We start from the raw sequence: 22,646 nt of genomic DNA on the forward strand, positions 1-22,646 counted from the left end.
TCCGTCCACACTGAGATGGCGTTTCCTGTGAAGGAAAACGCAGCGTTTTGAAAACGCTCTCCAAAGCGGATACATTTGAAAATGCCGTTTTCGCGTCGCAGTGTGGACACTGAACCCGGAGCCTTTTCGGACACATTTCAGTCACATTTCAGTCATGCAATGCAGTCATGTGACCAATTAAACTAAGATAGCAGAGTGCATTATACAGCAGTTGTTTTGTTTGCGCTCAATTTGACAGCCCTATTAAAGATTAATATCAGTTTGTACATGCTCCAGATAGCTTTTCTTCAAATTCTTTAATTCTCACTCGCTTTTGCAACTTTGTACTTTTGTGTTACTCGCAGCAACAACTCCACCTCATTGTTAGTCCATTTAAAAAACTCTGTGCTTTTCCTCAACATTTTGCCGCGACGTTTCAGAGAGCCGGTTAGTAAATAAACGGCAGACAGAAATGAGGCAGGTCGAATTGTCTTGTGTTTCATGCATGTGCAGTACTGGAACGTAAGCGTTTTCGGCCCTTTCAATGTGGGCGCACAACTCTGTGAAAACGACTGAAAACGATAGTGTGGACGCGGAGTGTTTTCAGACGAAAACAATGGATGAACTTTTTATTAACAACAAGTAATAAACCACTATGGAAACACCTCACTACAAATGAAACTGGGAACTTGTAATAAAGTGATTATCAGTGTTGTTTGGCTCAGTATAACTCCTGGAAATGTTTAAGGTTAATCATGTTTTATGTCCTGTGAGGACCATAATAGCTTTTAATTAACCCCAAAACACAAGCTTATGTCTTGATTTAAATAGCATATGTTATTGGACTCAATTATTAAATCAATCAAATATTCAAATTGTATATCATATTAATATATTTATTTAAAAAAAATCTAAAGTGAAGTTATCCTAGCTCATTATTGTTTATACAAACATACTGTGGTCCTTTCTATGTGGAAAAAAACTTAAGAAATGTCTACATCTGTACTCGTGTGTTGCTTTTCATACTTTAAGACTTCAAACTTCTTGTCATTGTAAGACTTCCTCCCCGTAGTTAAATAGAGGAGGACAATGTCGCAGAAGAAGGTTCCCTGTTGAAAAGAATTTTATTCAATTCTGTGATATATTACAAAAATGCTGTTCAATTCATTTAATAACATGTTGATTTAATTATTAATGATACTCACAGCTCCCATCACAGCCAGTCCTGAACCAATATTGATGACCAAGGGGACAATGGCAAACTTTCCAGCCTGTGGAGGAGATCAGAAACCCAAGAGATGTTTTTAAATGTGAGTTTATTACAATTTATTTTTGTTCAAAGACCAAAGACTGCAGAGCTCTTTTCAAATCATTCCTAATAACCCCTCTCCTAAGAAGATAGGGTACTACTACTAATAATAATAATGGTATTTGTGGTGTTATATGTATTGCCTTTATTACATAAATTATCTTACTGTAATGCATTGGCACAGTTTGTGCATTCATTCTGTCTCTGATGCCTTTTACATACCTTCCCATGTACCAGGATATGAAATCGTATGCCATAAACTTTGTATAGAGATCGATAGCTTTCACCAGCAGCATTTTTAAAGTATCTTGCATGTCTGTTAGAGAAGAAAAGAGAATATAAACAAAAATAATCTTTAGATAATTGAGAATGGTTATGGTTCTTTACTCCTTTGATAAGTTGTAAAGACGTTTACGTGTCTGTGCAACATACCAACAAAGATGCTCTGCAGTGAGCCTCACCTGAAGTTAAATCCTGCTGCGATGCTCTTGTTGGAGACAGTGGCATCCAGGCGAGTGAACTGGTACTCTGGATTACAGTGAGAGGTACCTTTGTCAAGGTCACAGTCCCACTGTATCACAATGCCAATAGGACCACCCTAAAAAAACAGCCAAAACATGTTTATTCTAAGATTTTTATTTTTATACATTTATTCACATTTGTGTACCTGTATGCATTCCACTAGTGGTGTTTTACCTGTGTTCATACTCAACTGTATAGAAAATATTTGTTAAACATTAGTTACATCCTGCTAGTACCAGATCAGACCCCTTTAATCCTTCAGGACATGAAGAACTAATTCTTCATGGCACTGAATATTCCACAGAGAGTTTGGTCCACATGACATGATAGAACCACACTGTTGTCATCTCACCATATTCCACAGGTTCTCTGTTAGCTCTTGTGACTGGAGGCCATAGTTAAGTGAACTCATTGTCATGTTCAAAAACAGTTTGAGATCAGGTTTTGTCACACTTTTGTGACATGGTGCTTTATCCTGCTGGAAGAAGCTATCAGAAGATGGGTACACTGTGGCTTTAAAGGAATAAAACTGCAGAAAGTAATCTTGATCATGTCTTAATTCCTAAATGCATTGACTTGGTGCATTGTGATTGACAGATTAGATATTTGTGTTAACGGTCAGTTGAACATTTGTACCTAATGAAGTAGGAAACATGAGAAACTTTGTTCAGTGGGACTGTCGTCTCACAATTTCTCCCAAGAACAATGAGCAAAGGTCATGATTAATAACAGTAACTAAAAAAAACCCTTTAAGTCATGGATTCAGTCATCATAATTATTTTGGGGTATAAACTCTGTGAAAAATACAATGTAATACTAACAAGTGTGGCCATGTCCTGGAAGTTGCATCCAGCTCTTCTCGTAATGTCTCCCAGGCGAAAGATGGGGCAGTAGGGGTATTGTTTCTTATCATATCTGCATTTCTTCAAGTAGGATTGATCAGTTGTTTCAAGGATGTTGGACCTCAGAGTTAAGAAAAACACATATTTATCGATGTGAACTGCTTATTGCACACAGCAATTTCCAGCTAGTCAAAAAGTACAAGGAGATGTTGTTGTAAATGTTAAAGAGGACTTACTTTGAAAATGAGAATTTAGGAAACTGGATGAAATTCTTGACGTAGATGGTGAAGTTTTCAGCATTTTTGAGCAAAGGCTTTCTGTGAAAACAAAATGTTAAGTAAATATAAATTTTTGTGAATAAATGTATAAGAAAACAATTAAAACAAATCAAAAAGTCAAACCTTCCTGTAGCAGATATAGAGGGATTGTGATTGAATTGCTGAGTGGAAAATGAACCCATCTATGATCCAGTGCTGTTTCATGTGAGCTGATACAATACTATTATAAGACTGGGTCATGAACCTGAGTGTCTCAGTGTAGGACATCCTCAGTTTAGATTTAGTGCCAAACCTGCTGTGCTGACCTGATAAATGACAACTACACATGATTTGCCTGAATGTTTGTGCATGTTAGTGCAGAGAGAAAGGAGGATCGGTCATTGTCCTCACTGTGGTTTGATGTCTTTTTCAGTAGGACACCAGCCAAAGATTTCACAGGTCCCATTGGAGTTTTCATTATTTCTTATGCATTTGCCGCTCATGACTCCTTTAGACAACAGACACAAAAAGACAGTTTAATAACATCTAGATGATCATGTGAAAAGATGATGCATTTGAGTTTCAGATTCAGACATGTTTCACAATACTGATTTAATATTAGGATGTTTCTTTCTCACCATGACCAGACTCCACCATCTTTCCCTTTTTACAGTCCTTGTTAACACTGCAGCGAGCATTAGCCACTTTGTAGCTCTGAGAACAAAAAATGATAAATAAAAATGTAAATGTAAGTCAAAAATAAGAGATACAAAGTCGGAATTTACAAATATAACACAAAAAGTCAATTTCAGTATATTTAAAGCAGTCAGAACTTGTTAGTATCCAAGAATATCTTAATATAAAATAGAAGATTTCTGTATTCTAGCAACATGGTGAAAATGAAAGTCAAATGAAGCTAAGGGTGTTAAATGGATGCATGTCTGTGCTTTTTTTATGATAGATTAGAAAATTTCTATTTTACTAGAACTTGACCGTTAAAAATGGCACATGCTGCATGATACCAAAAGGCTCCCCTGCAAGCGTGAGATAAGAGCAGATTTTTATGGCTGTTTGTTTGGCTCTTTTTAGCCGATGACTATCATTCAGGCAACCAAGAGAGTCTTTGGGGTTTACATACTGTATATTGTGAGCTAAAATAAATCATGAATAGTGACACACACACACACAAACACACTCATATGATGATGATGGAGGTGACAAAATGGGTTAAGAGGTGTGAGGAAAACACTTCTCTGCTACCGTGCAAGCAAAATGTTACCATGCAGGAGAGGAATTACAGGTCAGCCACAAACCAATGTGCATAAGTTTAAACACATCACGCCGTTGTCAGGTGGGCCATGAAGGACTGGAGGAAGCCTCCACAGTCTGTTATATTCACATGCAGAGTGATAAAATAGTTTCATAAAATATCATTCTTCCACATTCTGGCACTTTATGATGTTACTTATCTCATGTAATCACTTATTGAGAGTTTTGAGGTTTTTCCCTGTAAGTAACAGACAAAATGAAACAAATCCCTAAATAAATAGTGGACACCCTCTTTACAGTTAACATCATTTACTTGCAACACAGTATGACACACTCTATCTGACCCGTACTTGCAAGAGGAAACTGTCTGTGGTGTGGTGCATGCTAGAAAAATTGGGCTGGCAGGTGAAAGGTTAAAGTGAAAGTGAAATCAACAGGAGAGGCAATATTTCTGTTGTCAGTAAAACAAGGGCACGTTTAGAAGAATCGTTTTATTTGATGGCAAATGTTTCTTTGGGCCAGAGTCTGTAAAATGACCTGCAACTACAACTGAGACAACGACCTGATCATCACCGCTGCCATTCATCAAATCCGAAAACAATGAAAACACCTCTTAGCGTGCCGTTTCATATAGTTAAAGTTAGAAATACCACCACTGTGGTCTACTATGCCCAGTCAGTGATTTAAAGTGAAAACAAAATGTTCTCACCTCAGCACAGTAACCCATCTTCTGGTTTGGTGTCTCTAAGAAGCTGGTTACAACAAACAGAACATCTTCACCCTGAATGACAAAAAGAAAATAACAGACAAGATGTCAAAGTCTCATCAGCAGTGCATGGCTTTAATCTGTCTGAAATATTAAAAGTGTTCTCACCTGTGGGGGGATGACATACTCCTCAGGTCCCCACACAAGCAGACCAGATTCACTGGTGTTGGTCACCGCAGTTCCCTTCACTTTAGTTATGACAGAACTCTGGATGGCATCATCTATCTCCTGGTAGCCTTGCTTGACTATGAAAACCCACCTTTAAATCAAAGCAGAAATCCCCAGTGTTCTTGCAGAGCTTTGACAAAAGTTTTAGTGCAAACCTTATGCAAATATTTTATATTCTTTTGCCCTTTTCAGCTGTCTTTTGTGACATACAGTATGCAGTGAGGGGTGATACTGCTAGTCAGGGGTCCCAAAGTGGTGGGCTGTTTAGTCCACACAACATTGTTCCCACAGACAGAATAAAATACTTTATTTAGCAGATGGGAGCTTAAACTTAAAGCTTACAAATACTAACCTCAAGTAGCATTTGGGTTTATTGAATGTGGGACCAGTGGTTCTCAGAGGACGTGCTGTGAGACAATGAGAACGTTCGGAGGACACCTGTGTGTTTGAGGCTGATGAAACAGCAGTTTAGATCACCACAGGGAGCACACCAATGTACCTGTGCAAGCTCTCACCGACATTTTCATGTATTGCTAAGCCACCCGGCAAATCCACACAACCATTAGACTTCATGCACATAGCCCACACCTCTAGACACTATACATGTCATGATCCTTGGTTGTTCTGTTTATGAAGTTTTGGACTTTTAATTAAAAAAAAAAAAAAAATCAAATTCTTGGTTTGCTTATAGTGTTTATATTTACTTTATATATTTTTCCTTACTGTATTTACTTCTTGGTTCTCGGTTGCACAAGAGTTTTATTCATCCTGGTCAATCATCTTGTGTCAGTTCTCCTGTATTAAATTCATTTGTGTATCTGGGTTTCTTTTGTTTAATTGTTATTTAATCAACAAAAAAATATCAGATGAGATTAGAAATTCTCTTTTACAAGGATGTCCTGGCCAAGATGAGAAGCAGCACAGTGTGCAAAGTACAAAGCAAGCCAATTTATATACCAGTGCAACAATGTATAAAATTATTGACATTTACCAAAAAATATGAAACAATAAAATACATAAAATTCATTACAACATTTAAAACGATTTCAAAGTCCACCCATTTCAATTTTAGAGGTACATTTGGTGACTAAAACCTCTCCCAGTTTTTGTTTGAAACTAGATAAATGGATAAAAGATTCCAATCTCAACTTGAGCCGCAGATCATTCCAAGACCACGGGCTGAAATAAGACAGAATTAAATTTCCTGACCCTGTGCTCACACAGGGGCACTTTAAACGACAACCAACTACTGGCTCTGAGATTGTAGGTGTTCTCCAAGGCAATGAAGCTGGTGTAGTTTAGTTATCGCTTCTCACTTTCTGCTTTATTTTGATAGTTAATTGTCCCTTGTGCTTCGTGATTTAGTTTTGCTTTGCCTTCTCACATCCTCCATGATTTAGTCTTCTGGTCCCAGTCTGTGCAAATTCCCTGCTGACTCGGCCTCAGGATGGCTAGAGGCAAGAATCAAGCGCACCCAAATGAGCGCATCATTGATCATGTGCACATCACGCAGAGGGAGAGTGGGAGTGAGAGACGAAAAGCGCAGCGACAGAGCATGGCAGTTGTAACGCAGTTTGTGTGATTCCGTGTGCGTTAATGAAACTGTAAGTGTTATTACCTTTGACAGGTTAACTGGTACGATAATAGTTATAGTTGTTTGTGCATGTTAAAGCTAAAGTTATGCCTCGGTACACTGATATCACGTTAGTAGGTTTATTTAATTATTTAGTTAATTTGCACTAAGTTAATACCAGTGGCCAGAATCTCCTCCAACGATTACATCCCGCGGTTAAAGGATTTTTCTGTTATTTATTTCTTAGTTTAGCTGTTGTTAGCTTGCCACATTCTTGCCTTGGTACTAGCAACTGGGAATATATGTGCCATTTAGCCAACTTCTGGTCTTACGGTGACCCCTTGTGGACATTGTAAAATATTGCTGTGTCTGAGTAGATGATGTGTTCTGATTGTTGCTTAGTTATCTTTGACCCTGCTAATTATAGTATTGCCTGTTTCTGTTTCCAGAAAACCATGCTTATAGTCACCAATACTGCATCTGCCACAATTATAAGTGCATATCTGGCTGTACCACAGTTGGATTTATCATGGCAAGCCCTGCTGTAACCAGTTCTTCTGTGAAGTTTCATTAAAGACAGTGAACTAAAAACTCCTGGACTGCTGCAGTCTTTCTGACCGAAGACTTAGGCCAGACTCGTATACACCGCCCTTCCCGTATATATATTCTACAAGTGGTCCTTCGAGCCGGATGGTATACCAGCTGCACTATGGCTACACCCAGAGAGTTTAACGACGACCAGCCTGCACTGAGTCCCCGTCCCAGCAGGGTGCGACGCATTCCAGGACATCTGGAGGACTTCGAACTCACCTACCCAGCTCACCGTCTTTATAGTACCACAGTAAGACCAGCATCACCACTCAGCCCTGGCAGTTCCCCTAACTACCCTGCAGCTGGTCATTATGGTACGGCAAGTCCAGAGGAAAGATGGCAGCGGCTGGAAGCACGTTGGCAAACGATAAGCCAGCAGATGAAAGAACTTGAAGTGGAAATGGACAGGGTCAGATTGCCTTCGTATCCACTGAGTGCCCATCTGCCTTATCCTTCATACCACTATGCAGCATTTCAGCCACATTACAGTAGCCTCCCCCATCTAGAACTGGGTTACCCTGTTCGGCCTCCCAGTCCAAGAGCTGCACCTAACATTCAGCACCAGGTTCTGCACGCTCCAACACAAGCCCCTGCTCCTCAAGTGCAGGTTGACACTGCTGCATCAGACCCACGACCTGCTTCAGAAGTCATGCCTGTACCGGCCCCCGCATCCACAGCTCCTACAGCCTGCTCGCCGCCGTTGCCAACGCAGCCTGTACCCCCTGCTCTAACACAGCCTGCATTGCCCTTCGCACCACCTCCTGCTTCTCTAATGATGCCTCAGCCAGTGTCCCCTATCACACCGCAGCCAGAACCACACGTGCCTCAGCCAGTGTCCCCTACCACGCCTTTACAGCCTGAGCATGTCCCGCCAGAGCAGCAGTATGATGCACTTCCCAGGGCCTGGCAGTCTGCTCCACTGCCATATCCACCTGTGCATTATCCTAGACCACCCCGTGGTCAGCCCTACTATCCAACACCTCACCCAGTAGACAGCTCACATCAGCCAAGTATGATGGAGATGGCGATTGCTTCATCATTTGGCATTCCTAAACCCAAACTGACTGTATTCAGCTCAGGGAAAGAGAGTGATTTTCTTATGCTCAAAAAGGGTCTGGACAGCTTACTTGGCCCACACAAGCATTTAAGTGAAGACTATAAGTATCAGATCCTGCTTGACCATCTCACATTCCCATCTGCACTTCAAGTGGCAAAGAGGTATGTCAACAGTCAGACCCCATACACAAGTGCCATGCAAGCGCTCACACAGAGGTACGGACAGCCAAGGCAGCTAGTGCAGGGAGAACTGAAGGCCATTCTGAATGCCCCTCCAGTCAGGGCCGGAGATTATCAAGCATTTGAGGACTTTGCTACAGCAGTTGGAACTCTAGTGGGGATGCTCAGTACAATGGAGGGCCCCTCATCGTCAGAGTTGAAGTGTGGGTCTCATGTGGACACTCTACTCACCAAACTCCCCACTAATTATCGAGATGCATTTGCTGAACATTGCTTTAACTGAGGAATTATCCAAAGTGGCAGTGACCGTACATACACTCTCCCTGATCTAGCTGAGTGGCTGGAAAGGAAGGCCCAGACTCTGCAAGTGTCTCGCCAAATCACAAGCCCCTTCCCAGCTATACCAGCACATACTGAGTACAAGGACCGGAAAGCAGTGAGACAACAGAGGGTCAAACCTGCTACTATTCTGCTTGGGAGTCAGCAGGGATCGAAGCCCGCTAATCCTTCTCCGAGCCCTGCCACTGTACCACACCTGAAGAAGAGAGATCGTTTCAAGCCCTTCTGTCCTTATTGTAATAACCAGGAGCACTACCTCAATGCCTGTGCTGACTTTGCCACGCTCACCTGTACTGCCAGGGCTACCTGGATAAAAGAGAAAAAACGATGTTGGAAATGTGGGAGAGGACATTTCCCAGAAAACTGCACTCTGAAGAAGCCCTGTGCAACATGTGGAGAACAACATCTGCTCATACTACATGATGTTGCTGCTGCAGAGAGCATCCTGACCGTAAATACGTCCTCCAACATGGTTTTCTTGGACCAAGTCAGCCATTCAGGGCGAGTAATGCTAAAGGTTGTCCCAGTGCGGTTGCAAAATGGGGAGAAAACACTGGACACATATGCTGTCCTGGATGATGGCTCTGAAAGAACAATCATACTACCTGCTGCCGTCCATCACCTTGGCCTTGTGGGAACAGAAGAGATTCTGTCCCTCAGGGCAATTCGACAAGAAATCGTACAGCTGAAGGGAGCCACTGTATCCTTTCAGGTGTCAGGTATGACAAACCGAAGAGTGAAATATGACATTCACCAGGCTTTTACAGCAGCCGAAGTAACTCTGGCAGAGCAATCACGTGCTGCTGACCTCCTGACACAACGATACAAACACTTGAGAAGCTTATCCCTGCAGTCCTTCGACAAAGTCCAGCCCCTGCTACTTATCGGTTCTGATAACCCCCACCTGATAATACCTACCCAGCCTGTGCGTACCAGTCCAGTTGGTGGCCCAGTGTCTGTGTGCACAATGCTGGGGTGGGCGATTCAGGGACCAGCAAGCTTTTTGCAGCAACCAACAGATGAGAGAAGCTGTCTGCATTTGTCCACTCTCTCCTCCTCAGATGAGCTGCATCAACATGTCCAGAGACTCTGGCAGCTGGACACCCTACCCTTCCACACCAACAAGGAGGTGATGCGATCAGGCGAAGATAAAGCAGCCATAGAACGACTGGAGCAAGGGACTATCCGGGTCACCGTCGATGGAGTGGCTCGCTATGCTACTCCACTGTTGCGAAGACAGAATGCACCTGTTCTTCGGGCACCTCCCACAGCAGTGATGGCACTCCTCAGAGCGACAGAGCGACGTTTGTGTAACAGTCCAGATCAAGCTGCTGTCTACAATGAGGAAATTCACAAGTTGGAGAAAGCTGGTTATGTAGTAAAGATCAGCACGAATGAGGTGAGCAGCTCTGCGGAATCATGGTTTATCCCGCACCACATTGTGTACCACAACAACAAGCCCAGAATCGTCTTCAACTGCTCCTTTAACTACAAGCAAGCTTCTCTTAACAAGAACCTGCTTCCTGGCCCGGTTCTTGGGTCAACACTGCTTGGCGTGCTGTTGAGATTCAGAGAGTATGCTGTAGCTATCAGTGGAGATATTCGCGGCATGTTCCATCAGGTGCGCCTTCTGCCTGAGGACCAGCCACTTCTACGCTTCTTATGGTGAGATGGGGAGAGGGAGCGCAGCCCAGACGTGTACAAGTGGCGTGTCCTTCCTTTCGGGACCACATGTAGCCCATGCTGTGCTACATATGCCCTGCAGCGCCATGTAAAGGATCACAGCGAAGACAATGAAGAGGTACTGTACTCTGTGCTCCATGCATTCTATGTGGATAACTGCTTAGTCTCTACAGTCTCAGACTCAGGCAAAAAACCTGATAGACAAGATGAGAGCCCTCCTTGCCAGTGGAGGATTTGAGATAAGGCAGTGGGCTAGCAACGCACCTGAGGTTATTTCTCACCTACCAACTGAAGCCAAATCAACTGAGTGTGAGTTATGGCTGACCACTAACAAGACTGAACCACAAGAGTCTTCCCTTGGTCTCCTGTGGCGCTGCAGCTCTGACACATTGGGATACAAGCACCGTGCCATTCCACGTACTGCACCAACCCTGAGATATGTTTACAGAGTACTGGCAAGCCAATATGACCCATTAGGTTATATCATTCCCTTTACAACGCAAGCCACGGTTCTGGTTCAGGCACTCTGGAAGAAAGAGAGGGGTTGGGATGAGCCGATTGCTGATGAGCTCCTGTCCGTATGGTTAGCATGGGAAAGTGAGCTGCCATACTTGCCAAACCTCAGCTTGCCAAGGTGTTACACTCCTGGTATCTCGGCTGGGAGCCCCGTGAACCTACACATCTTCTGTGATGCCTCAGAGAGATCCTATGGTGCGGTTGCATACCTGAGAGTAGAGACTGACAGCAATGAAGTTGAAGTGGCATTTGTGATGGCCCGATCCCGTGTGGCACCCAAAAGGCAGCTCTCAATACCTCGCCTGGAACTTTGTGCTGCCCTAGCAGGAGCACAGTTAGCCAAAGTTCTGCAGACCGAGTTAACCCTGCCATTACAGACAACTACTCTGTGGACCGATTCGACCACTGTCCTTCACTGGATCCGATCTGAATCCCAGCAGTATAAAGTGTTTGTGGGAACTCGAATAGCAGAAATTCAAGAGCTTGTTGGAGCTGAGAGCTGGAGATATGTTCCCTCTGAAGAGAACCCTGCCGATGACATCACACGTGGGAAATCCTTAAAGGATTTAACTAAGCCAGACCGCTGGACAGATGGCCCAGCATTCCTCCATCAGCCTCCCGCTAGCTGGCCTACGCACCCCACAGTGAGCTCGATGCAGGAGGAAGAGATCCGCGACACCATCTTCTGTGGCAACATTTCCACAAGCCCGCTGACACCTGATCTGACCCAGTTCAACTCCTGGACTGAGCTGGTACATGCCACATATCACGCCCTCCACGGGGCGGCCGCTCCACCGATGACTGCCTCCAGTCGTAGGGAGGCAGAAATTGCCCTCCTGAAAAGGTCACAAAGTGAGAGTTTCCCGGCAGAGTTGGCTGCATTGCAGTCAGGTAAAACTATCAGCCCTAACAGCCGCTTGCTGGCGCTTTCACCTGAATTAGACCATACTGTAGGGTTGATCAGGGTTGGAGGTCGGCTCCGGAGGGCTGACAATCTGAAAGAGGACACCATCCATCCTATAGTTCTTGCACCAGACCACCCTGTCACAAAGCTGTTAGTGCAGGACTATGATAACCGTCTGTTACATGCAGGTCCTGACCGTATATTCGCAGAGATAAGGAGGACCTATTGGATACTTCGCGGCCGACAGATCATCAAGAGACATCAACGCAGCTGTGTGGAATGTTGTAAATGGCGCAGCAAACCAGTCACTCCCCAGATGGCAGACCTACCAGCTGCACGATTACGCATCACTAAACCACCATACTGGTCCACTGGAGTCGACTGCTTTGGCCCTTACACCATAAAATAGGACGGAGGCATGAGAAAAGGTGGGGTATTATCTTTAAATGTCTGACCACCAGGTGCGTACATCTGGACCTCTTGTGCAGCATGAACACAGATTCATTCTTGCTTGCCCTTCGGCGCTTTGTGGCAAGGAGAGGAAAACCCTTTGAGATTCTCTGTGATCGTGGCACCAACTTCAGAGGAGGAGAGAGGGAACTTAGAGAAGATTTTGCTGCCATGGAACCAGTTTTGAAGCAACAGCTCGCTGAACAGAGCATTGATTTCAAATTCAATCCACCACTTGCTCCACATTTTGGAGGCACATGGGAGAGGGAAATCAAGTCGGTCAAAGCTTCCCTGCGTGTCGTCCTGAAAGACCAAGCTGTCCCAGAAGAAGTGCTGATGACTATGCTTGTAGAAGTGGAGGGCATTCTTAACTCGAAACCTCTTGGTTATGCAACATCAGACATTGCGGACCCTGATCCCATTACTCCTAACCTTCTGCTTATGGGGCGGAGAGACGCATCCCTACCACAAGCAGTGTACAGCAAGAGTGACCTACTGGGACACCGCCGCTGGAGACACAGCCAAGTGCTTGCCGACCATTTCTGGGTTCAGTTTACTCGCAATTACCTACCTAACCTTCAGCTCCGTCAAAAGTGGCGCATCGGTACCCCAGATCTCACAGTAGATCGAGTGGTCATGGTGATTGACCCACAGCTACCAAGGGCTCTGTGGCCAGTTGGGCGGGTAACTAAAGTAATCCCCAGCGATGATGGCAAGATACGCACAGCTGAGGTCGACATAAAAGGAGTTAAATACATTCGCCCCGTGACGAAGCTCGTCACTCTTCCAAAATTGCCAGAGGACTGAAGGGGTGTATATTATCCAGCAGGGACATTTGTGTTCTGCAAATTCACTTAGTGAATTTGGGGGCGGCTGTGCAAATTCCCTGCTGACTCGGCCTCAGGATGGCTAGAGGCAAGAATCAAGCGCACCCAAATGAGCGCATCATTGATCATGTGCACATCACGCAGAGGGAGAGTGGGAGTGAGAGACGAAAAGCGCAGCGACAGAGCATGGCAGTTGTAACGCAGTTTGTGTGATTCCGTGTGCGTTAATGAAACTGTAAGTGTTATTACCTTTGACAGGTTAACTGGTACAATAATAGTTATAGTTGTTTGTGCATGTTAAAGCTAAAGTTATGCCTCGGTACACTGATATCACGTTAGTAGGTTTATTTAATTATTTAGTTAATTTGCACTAAGTTAATACCAGTGGCCAGAATCTCCTCCAACGATTACATCCCGCGGTTAAAGGATTTTTCTGTTATTTATTGCTTAGTTTAGCTGTTGTTAGCTTGCCACATTCTTGCCTTGGTACTAGCAACTGGGAATATATGTGCCATTTAGCCAACTTCTGGTCTTACGGTGACCCCTTGTGGACATTGTAAAATATTGCTGTGTCTGAGTAGATGATGTGTTCTGATTGTTGCTTAGTTATCTTTGACCCTGCTAATTATAGTATTGCCTGTTTCTGTTTCCAGAAAACCATGCTTATAGTCACCAATACTGCATCTGCCACAATTATAAGTGCATATCTGGCTGTACCACAGTTGGATTTATCATGGCAAGCCCTGCTGTAACCAGTTCTTCTGTGAAGTTTCATTAAAGACAGTGAACTAAAAACTCCTGGACTGCTGCAGTCTTTCTGACCGAAGACTTAGGCCAGACTCGTATACACCGCCCTTCCCGTATATATATTCTACACAGTCTGTTCCCATGCCTCAGTTTAGTTTCTTTCTTAGGCTTCTGTTTTTCCTTTTGGACTTTTACAACAGCCAAATAAAGCAGATTGTTTTGTTGTTAACCCCTGCCTGTGTTCTGTATTTACATCACGCTCAAAACAGTCCCCCAAATCAGCAAACTGTGACAATATACAAGCAGTCTGAGCGGCCCTCTTCCATGTTGACCCACATCTCTGACGCATCTTTTAAACAAATAAGTGAGCCAGCGGCTGTACACAACAATCAGTGGGTATTGTTGGGGTGGCCAGTAATGAGCAGTTCATATACCATGTTCAATGAAAATCTATGATAAAACATTTTCCACAAAGTCTGCACAGTTTGAAATCTCCCCACATTTGCAATCCTCAAAAATGATTCCTAATAATAATTTTTAGTTGCCACTATATGATCTCACCTTGTGTCAGATCATTTGGAGAAGGACCTGCTGTTTCATTGTGTTCAGCAGTCCTCATTAACACAGTGTAATTTCTTAATCACATTTGAACTAACAGGGGTTAACTAACCCATTTTCCTATTTTTTCTAAGGGATCAAAGCAGCATCAAAGCCTCCACTATTAACACAAACAAAGTTTTGATTAAAGCCCCCCCAACATTTAAACTCAGTTATTAAGATAACTGTTTTGTAAAAATTGTTTTGTGTAGACTTATATGCACAGTTCACTACGTTCTACCCACATGACCGCTAAAGATTACTGTGTGCAGTTTTCGTCTGTCATCGATAAGCCAGGAATAGGCCCCTTATGTTCTGTTTTCCGCCCCTGTTGTGTCCCAGGCAACACCTTTGAATTGTGTCGGGTAAAGCGAGACGCTGAACCACAAGGGCGTAGATTTGGCATGGACGGAAGGGACATGTCCCCACCAATATCCAGCGATTATTGAATTGTCCACCAATAATTTGATCTCTTCGAGTAAAGAAAAACAAAACCGATAGAAAGAAAAAAAAAACAGTCTGTCAACGTCTCGTTCGCCTAGCGGTGCACAAAAAGTTAAATTAAGTTCTCTACTGGAGTCCTACCTCATGTGACAAATATGGCCAATGTGATTGGCTGTGCCTTTCAGTTTTGTAAACATATTTTAAGTGGACAAAAGGAAGCTGATTGATTATAATTAAGTACAATAACACAGCTACAAAGATAATTGAGAAACAGGTAATTTTTTTAAAATTTTGTACATAACCCCTTTGCAATACCTGTTCACCGAAGTCTATTTAGCAACACACATAACGACATTACACATAAAAAACAAACGGAAACATTGGAAATCAGTTTTTGGCAGGCAATCACTTTTGGCACAACACCGGGTCCTCAGGTGGACACAGCCTCTGAATTTGGACACCCCTGGCCTGTTTCCGGCTGGACAATAATAACGGTGACATCGGTTTATCCGATAAATAAACACTGTAAGAAGTTTTTTTTTAATATATATATATATGTATATATACATATATATAGATATATAGATATACATATATATGTGTATTTCTATATATCTGTATATATGTATCTCTCTCTCTCTCTCTCTCTCTCTCCATATATATATATACAGATATATTGAAATACATATATATATAAAATATAGCCCCCCCCCTCCCCTCCAAACGGCCCTTTTGAATGTCTCCCTAATTCTGAGGTCTCACGGTTTTCAAGTATGTGCTAGGCTTTAGCGCACATCATTCTAAAATTGTATGTAACCATGAATAACGTGTTGCCATGTCCACCAGGAGAGACTGGACAGTATAGATGTAAAACAAATATGCCAGCAGTTTATCTCAGCTAACGAGAGGAGAAGGCATGTGTGTTGTGGCCATTTATGTTGAACGTTTATAAAATGCAATTTATATTCATTTTTGTTTTTTCTTTGCAGTTGTAAGAATATACTGACCTAGTTTTGTTATGAAAATTTGTAATCAATTTTCTTGGAGAAAGTTTTTTGGAAAGTGATTGGTTTATTAGCTTATGGACCCTCCCATTAATCAGGGGATTAAGAGTACCCTGGAGGAGTGTGGTAAATGTTTTTGTTTTTTGTTTGCCAAATGTCAGATGGGAGGACGGGAGGGTTAGAAAATGATTTTTTGACCACTTTTGAAGTTGTTAAAGCAAATTAAGTTAACTTTCATTTAATTTTAAGTTTTAAGAAGTTATTTGGCTGATTTTTGTTTATAATTTCCACGAAATAAATGGCATATGATTTTTAAACAATGGAGTCAGAAGTGCGTTCTAAAACAAACCTCCCGTTGCCACCCACAGCCTTTTCTTGGACTTTTTTGGTGTTTGGAACATATTTGGAACATAAAAGGCCGTGACACATGTGTTTGGCTCCTTCACATAGTGGACATTGAGTTGTTGTGTGGGGCACCAGGAGTCCATGTCTGTTGCTGTAACAGTAGTTCATGTTTAGAATAAAAAATCCCAGCTCACTGATTTGATAGGGGCAATAGTGTGCCTAAAGTGTTGTATAACTTTGCTGGGGGGTCACATATAAAACTCAGTGATTTTTGAGACAAAACATGTCCGCCAGATAAAACCCAATTTTGGGGGTTAAAAATATGAATACAAGTGTTAACCCAACTGACTAAAAGACAAACCAAGGCAATGTTTATACAACAAAAGTATGATTTTGCATTTTTTATACATACATATTTATTTTAAATGGTACAATAGATTACCAGTACCTTAAAAATCCATTGTCCAGAAGCAGGTGTGATAATATTAAAATACAGAAAAAATTAAAAGTAATGTAAAATTAAACATCATGGCTCTTGTCACTAAGTATTTAAGTCAATACCTTATATAATATCAAAATATGATATTGAAAATTTATTTTTACACATTTTTTAAGTGATTAAAATCGTGTCCAGAGTTTTTGTCAACACCATCAGATTTTTTTAAAAGTTCAAAAAAATCAGGAATTATTGTGGGTAGCTTGCACTCTGAGGACCCCTTTACCACTTCCTGGTTGATACACATGCCCTGAGGTCACTGCTGTGATAATTTTTTTTATTTTTATTTCATTTATGGCATAACTTTCTGATAAAACTCTGTGTCACAACCATAGTGCGTCAACACCAAAGTCGATGTAATGCAAGATTTAATTTTTTTTTTTTTTTTTTGTAAAAAGAGCTTCATTTAGGTAGATTGTAGAGGCCATAAGCATCTGATGAAAAACAAAATGGCTTCTGTCAGAAAAACCTATGTTATGAGAGAAAGTAGGGTATTTTGTCAGCACCATCAGATGTCAACACCATCAGGATTTTTGTCTGATGGTGTTGACCCTTTTTCTAATGGTGTTGACAGATGCCACAAAAGTGTGCTATTCATCATATTACTTCCTGTGTATTTTACTGATATTTCTGCTTTACAGATGTGTCGAAGATTATCAAATTTGCCTTATCTTGAATCTCATTGTTTATTAATCCTGCAGGAAAAAGCTTAGTCCTCTGTATTTAACCCATTCACTCAGTGATGCAGTGGGCAGCTACATATCCAGGATAGCCACTGTTTGTTGGATTTGAACGCCCAACCTTCCGATCATGTGGCATCTACTGAGCTATCTCTGCCCCGAGAGCTGGTCTTTAAGTCATGATGTATGAATCCTGCTTCCAGGCCTAAACTACTCTGTGTTTATTAAGCCTGTTGTGCTGTTAAAATGTTTTAATGCTTTTTTATCTTGTTCTGTTTAATCTGAACAAGCCCCTAAAAACAGTCAGTGATCACTGTTGGCCTAACCATCAGAAACCCTTATCAAGTGGAAAAGGGTAAGTGTTCATCCTCCAGCTTCACTGTGTTTATGTTATGCTAACATAGCTGTGTCACTAGCGATCACCTAGCCTAGCACATCATTATATACCAGCTAGTCCAACTTCAGTAACCCTACAAAAGTCACTGCTGTTTAGTTTTCTGTCTTCATCTATGTTGGAATGTAGGTGGAAACCAGCGAGCTAACTTCTAACTCAGCCACACTGATCATTTTATTAAAGATGAAAGAATTTAGACAGTTTGTAACTCTCAGTGATGCCACAGAGTTCCTTTGGCTTTGGGATCTGCAGCAGAGTTTGGACCTGGAAACGGCTAATGACATCAGACTTAAAGACCGGATAGCATTTCTGTTGCTTAATACATAATTGTGTTGTGAACATTCATCCTTAATCCGTATAAATGCATATGGTTCTGAAAAATTATAGTAATTACAAAATGGTACATTTCAGGCTAGAATGGCAAAGGGGAACCTGTCAGTAGAGGAACGAAAGAGAAGGAACAGGGAGTATCAAAAAAGGAGAAAAAAATAACAGGCAGCCTGAGTTGAAGAAAGAGTTTCTCATAAAGGAAAGGGAAAGATGGAGAAAGAGAGTGAAAGAGGGAAAAATAAAGAACATTAGTGATCTGAAAGAAAGAGAAAAAAGGCAGAAGAGAAGGTTTGCAAATGTGCAAAAACAGAATTGTTATGATGTGTCTTGTGATATTACGTAAGTTGTTAAGGTTTAATGGTCATCTTGAAAGAAATAATAACTTGTTTTCTACTAGTGTGTCGCCACCCTCAGATTTGTGTCACCACCGTCAGCACCTTGTTAACTCCATAATATGGAGTTTGTTTATTTTTCTCTTTTGAAGAACCATATATTTTCCTCCCTCATGATCTTCCAATAAAAATACATAATTTTCTCAATAAAGGTCTAATTTGCATGCTGCTAAATATAATTGTTTCTTATAGAGATTAAATACAAGCTTCTGAAAATATGTATGACCGTAACTCTAATAATAAAAAGCCAAACAATCTTACTTTTAAACATGGTATAATTCATTTGAAAACATATGTGCATAAATAGTAGAACAGAGAAGCTGCTAATAGTCAAAATAGCTGAAACAACTTAATTTAAAATATATATTTTTGCATTTCTTTGTGTCTGACGGTGTTGACAAAAATCTTGCACTTCTCCAGCAAAAACATAAATTATTAAAAAATGTTACACCTGGGAGATTGTACCAAAACATGGTGAGACAGCCAAAACTTTGTGTAACAATTATATGGAAATATGTTTCTGAAAAATCAAAAAATATATTTTAGAAAATTAAAACCTGTTTTGTCCTTAATATCAGGAATCACTGAACTATATTGTGATTTTAAATGGTTTAAAAGCATGTAGAATATTGTATATATTGTTTGGAGTTTAGTCTGTTACTGTTACTACTTTTACCATTTCTTCTTGGAGCAACTGTAACCCACATTATTTCCTTAGGGATTAAGAAAGTATTCTGATTCTTATACATGACCTGCCATTATCCAATGACACATCTGCTTACCTGTATCTTTTGCTCGTTTCTCCTTGTAGGAGCCATAATTAAATGTATTGAATTTTAATGATCACTGGGTTTTCATTTGTTTGGTTGCTATGGTGATGTGTAACGGGAGTCACGTGGGTGCTAGCGGCGACATTAAGAGGGCGTTGTCAGTCTGTCATTCACTGGTTTGATTTTGACAGAGCAGGGCTGGGTAGCCGTAGTTTTTGTTGACCGCAACCAACGAGTTTCCCCTTCTTGCATTAGAGCCTGTGATGTTTTAAGAGTTTGAATCGCGAGCCGATCACATTGCTTTGTAAACTTTTCAAGCACTTTAATAAACAAGCAAGCAATTCCACCTCTCGCATTATTGCGTAAAGTTGACAGCGCGTCAGACAAATAGGCAGGCTCAATCCCCGGCCTCTAGCAACTGTGGAAGTCGCTACACTCCTCTTCTTTTCTCTTTTTTTAAAACTTTAAAAACGGAATGTGTGTGAGACTTTAAATCAACAAAATATAAAATATACATTTAAATTGTTATTGATCCCTTTACTCCTGGTCCTAAAGTGTATATTTATTTTTTTACTCTTAAATATTTATTGTTCGTTTACTTGCACTGCTGTAACTGGAGCCTCGTCGTCTCGTCTCTCTATATACTGGACTGTATGTAGCGGAGATGACAATAAAGTTTACTTTGACTTCAGCAGCGCGCAGGCGCACCGAGGGCTCTCGCGCTCACTTTTCCCGTATAGAATTTTGAAAAAACATCGGTGCAAATTATAAGTCTGTATCATGATGTCTGGTGTTTTCGTGTTTGTTGGTTTCTTTTTATTTTGTTTTATTTTGCGAGTTGGTTATTAGATGCTGCTCCAGCCAGCCAGAGAATCCCCCGCAGCCCCCTTCCTCTCCTCCCTTTGCCGCAAGCAGCAGGCGCCCCTCGCAAACGGAGGGCGCCCTTACTCCCAGCAAATGGGCGATAGAAAACCGATCAGTGCCTATGCCATTCCCAATATACGCTGGCTGCCGTCGGGGCAGCATGAGTACGAGCAATTATTTTTTTTGCCGATGCCCGTGATGCCGCCCCCCACCACGATGCCGCCCCGGGCAACCGCTCGTGTCGCCCGTATCTAAAACCGCTACTGAGAATAGGATATGTAGGCAAGTATATTTCTCCTCTTTTTATTAAGTAGCAAAGACAAAAAAACAAAACAGGGCAGGATTCAGTGGTTGAATCATCCGTCCCCACCAATGCCAAAACCAAACCTACCCCTTGCTGAACCACATGCCACAAGTGCGCATAGGTTCAGGCAAAAAAAATAAAAAGTGAAAGAGAAACTTTATGTGGTATTTGCTCAAACGCACAGCAGGTCATGATCCTGACATTCAGAGCATTTCATTTTTAGGTCTGCTTACTTATTTAAAGACTAAAAGCGTGTAACGAGCGAATAGCCTACTATTTAATACAATCAAACAATGAATAGCTCATTAAAAAATTTATATTTATTTTTTTAGTCTGTTTGTGAACCCAAAAGACATACTACAGACAAAGCCCAAATATTATTATATTTGTTCAGTGACCTGTTTTAAAAGTTAACCCATTAAGCAATAACATATACAGGAAATTATACGTGGTAATAATGCACTTACCCTATTATGTAACCAATGACAGATAACTGAAAAAGTCTGTGCAAAACTCCGACTGCCTTGTTTTTTGTAACAATGTATTTTTCTGTTTTGTAGTTCAGTAAGGAGTTGATCGCGAACGTGGCCATCACGCAGCTCTTAGTCTGCAGTTTGATGTCAGTGTTCACATGAAACCTGGTGATGGAAAGATTCTTACAGCAAACAGCCCGCAGGAGGTGAAAACACACCTCATTGCACAACCACCGCCTATCTCCAAGCGTACATGAACCACAATTTGTATTTAGGTATTACTGTTGGACTTCCCTAAAGTATCAAAGGCAGAATAGAAAAGGTAAAAGAACATCAACACGCAACAATTAACTGTAAAAGCAGATTAAGGGAGTCTCCTATAAAATGCCTGATTAAAATCTGTGTTCAGTATTACGTTTGTTAATAGTTACCTGTTTCTGGTTTTAAACTGCATTGGCAAATGGATTTGTTCTTTTTTTATTTACTTATTTATTTTAATATCATATATGCACTGATGTTGTGTTGTTTTATACCCACCTCCCTTTTAACTGGTTTTCTGTTTATTTAACTTGTAATTTAATCATTTATAATCCCGCCTTAATCGCCCACTAAAATATAAAAATGAAATACTTTGGATTGGCAGATTTGACAGACCTAAAGAACTATCTGTCAAAGACTAGACTGCTGCGGCACACTTAAAAAGCCCATGAAAATCCCATGGGGCTCACCCAATCTTAAATCTGCACCCTAAGCAAAATATACAGGAAAGCGATGTATTTTTATTCAAAAAACATTAACTGCACAAGCTGTTGGGTATAAACTGACAAGTCATATGCAAAGTGGGAAGGCCAATGTTTGACCGACCTGCCACTGGGACACAAGTGACCACTTTCTATTATATATTAGATAATATATTTAAAGCAATACAGTCATTGGTTTAAAGCCAAGAACTCGCTAGTGAGCAAAAAACGAGTGCAATCCAGAGTCCTTAGTGTCTGACACTCTTAAGCTGGGCAACATTTACATTTGAATGTGTTAATAATGTATGATTTAATGCTGTGATTATTTTCATGTTGGCTTGAAATAAAATATCTCCCTCTACTGTTACTGCAGTGTACTGCAACATACTGCAACTTCTGCATGCATGTCCTCAAATGGAGACGACCAACGTGCTTGTTACACGTTTTGCCCCGATACTGGGTTTGTTATTGCTGCTGCCCACCTGGACAACATTCGCAAAAGGCTCGGACCACACTTTGGGAATAAATTATTGAGTTCAGGGGTGTCAAGCATGAGGCATCAAGACCAGAATCGGCCCCAGACTCCAATCTGGCCCGAATAGTTTGGCCGGATAGTTTTGAAAAATATGAAGAAGGGGATAAATTTGAGACTTTTTACTACATTTTCGTATGTTTTACAGATTTGGCTACAAACAAAGACCTCCTCCGTGGTCATTAAACAATGAAATCACAGAAGAGGTCCTGTTTTTTACAATGTATTTCCAGTACCTTCGCAGCCCACCAAGCCCAGACTCCCACAGTCAGCCCACCTTTGCAGATCTCAATGCTTATTGAT

The 22,646-nt window shown here is 41.4% G+C and overlaps 4 protein-coding genes across 4 annotated transcripts in view; 2 read left to right on the top strand and 2 right to left on the bottom strand.

Moving 5' to 3' along the window:
* Positions 1-22,646, bottom strand: part of LOC109194374 (P2X purinoceptor 5) — a 77,741-nt gene that overhangs the window by 405 nt on the left and 54,690 nt on the right. The window lies entirely within an intron of this gene.
* Positions 514-21,597, bottom strand: LOC100706726 (P2X purinoceptor 5). The gene is made up of 11 exons (XM_019345394.2): positions 21,066-21,597; positions 5,053-5,203; positions 4,888-4,959; positions 3,548-3,623; positions 3,321-3,417; positions 2,889-2,969; positions 2,632-2,773; positions 1,750-1,886; positions 1,511-1,604; positions 1,185-1,250; positions 514-1,088 (listed from the first exon to the last, which is right to left on the bottom strand). Exons 1-11 carry the CDS (start codon positions 21,188-21,190, stop codon positions 963-965), a joined length of 1,167 nt encoding a protein of 388 aa, XP_019200939.1. The 5' UTR covers positions 21,191-21,597; the 3' UTR covers positions 514-962.
* Positions 5,211-9,052, top strand: LOC109194650 (leucine-rich repeat extensin-like protein 1). The gene is made up of 2 exons (XM_019345393.2): positions 5,211-6,716; positions 7,135-9,052. The coding sequence occupies exon 2, from the start codon at positions 7,395-7,397 to the stop codon at positions 8,793-8,795; it is 1,401 nt and encodes a 466-aa protein (XP_019200938.1). The 5' UTR covers positions 5,211-6,716; positions 7,135-7,394; the 3' UTR covers positions 8,796-9,052.
* LOC109194651 (uncharacterized) lies at positions 12,372-14,026 on the top strand. The gene is made up of 2 exons (XM_019345395.2): positions 12,372-13,466; positions 13,885-14,026. The coding sequence occupies exon 1, from the start codon at positions 12,444-12,446 to the stop codon at positions 13,209-13,211; it is 768 nt and encodes a 255-aa protein (XP_019200940.1). The 5' UTR covers positions 12,372-12,443; the 3' UTR covers positions 13,212-13,466; positions 13,885-14,026.

Source organism: Oreochromis niloticus, linkage group LG14 (genome assembly GCF_001858045.2).
Source record: "Oreochromis niloticus isolate F11D_XX linkage group LG14, O_niloticus_UMD_NMBU, whole genome shotgun sequence".
Classification (NCBI taxonomy): Eukaryota; Metazoa; Chordata; class Actinopteri; order Cichliformes; family Cichlidae; genus Oreochromis; species Oreochromis niloticus.

Excerpts from the sequence above, each read along its gene's own strand:
- LOC100706726 (XM_019345394.2), bottom strand. The coding sequence starts at position 21,190 with ATGGCCACGTTCGCGATCAACTCCTTACTGAACTACAAAACAGAAAAA. Across the intron at positions 5,204-21,065 it reads GTCATTGGTTACATAATAGG|GTGGGTTTTCATAGTCAAGC; the intron begins GTAAGTGCATTA and ends TTTGATTTAAAG. Across the intron at positions 2,970-3,320 it reads GAAAAAGACATCAAACCACA|AAAGCCTTTGCTCAAAAATG; the intron begins GTGAGGACAATG and ends TTGTTTTCACAG.
- LOC109194651 (XM_019345395.2), top strand. The coding sequence starts at position 12,444 with ATGAACACAGATTCATTCTTGCTTGCCCTTCGGCGCTTTGTGGCAAGG.
- LOC109194650 (XM_019345393.2), top strand. The coding sequence starts at position 7,395 with ATGGCTACACCCAGAGAGTTTAACGACGACCAGCCTGCACTGAGTCCC.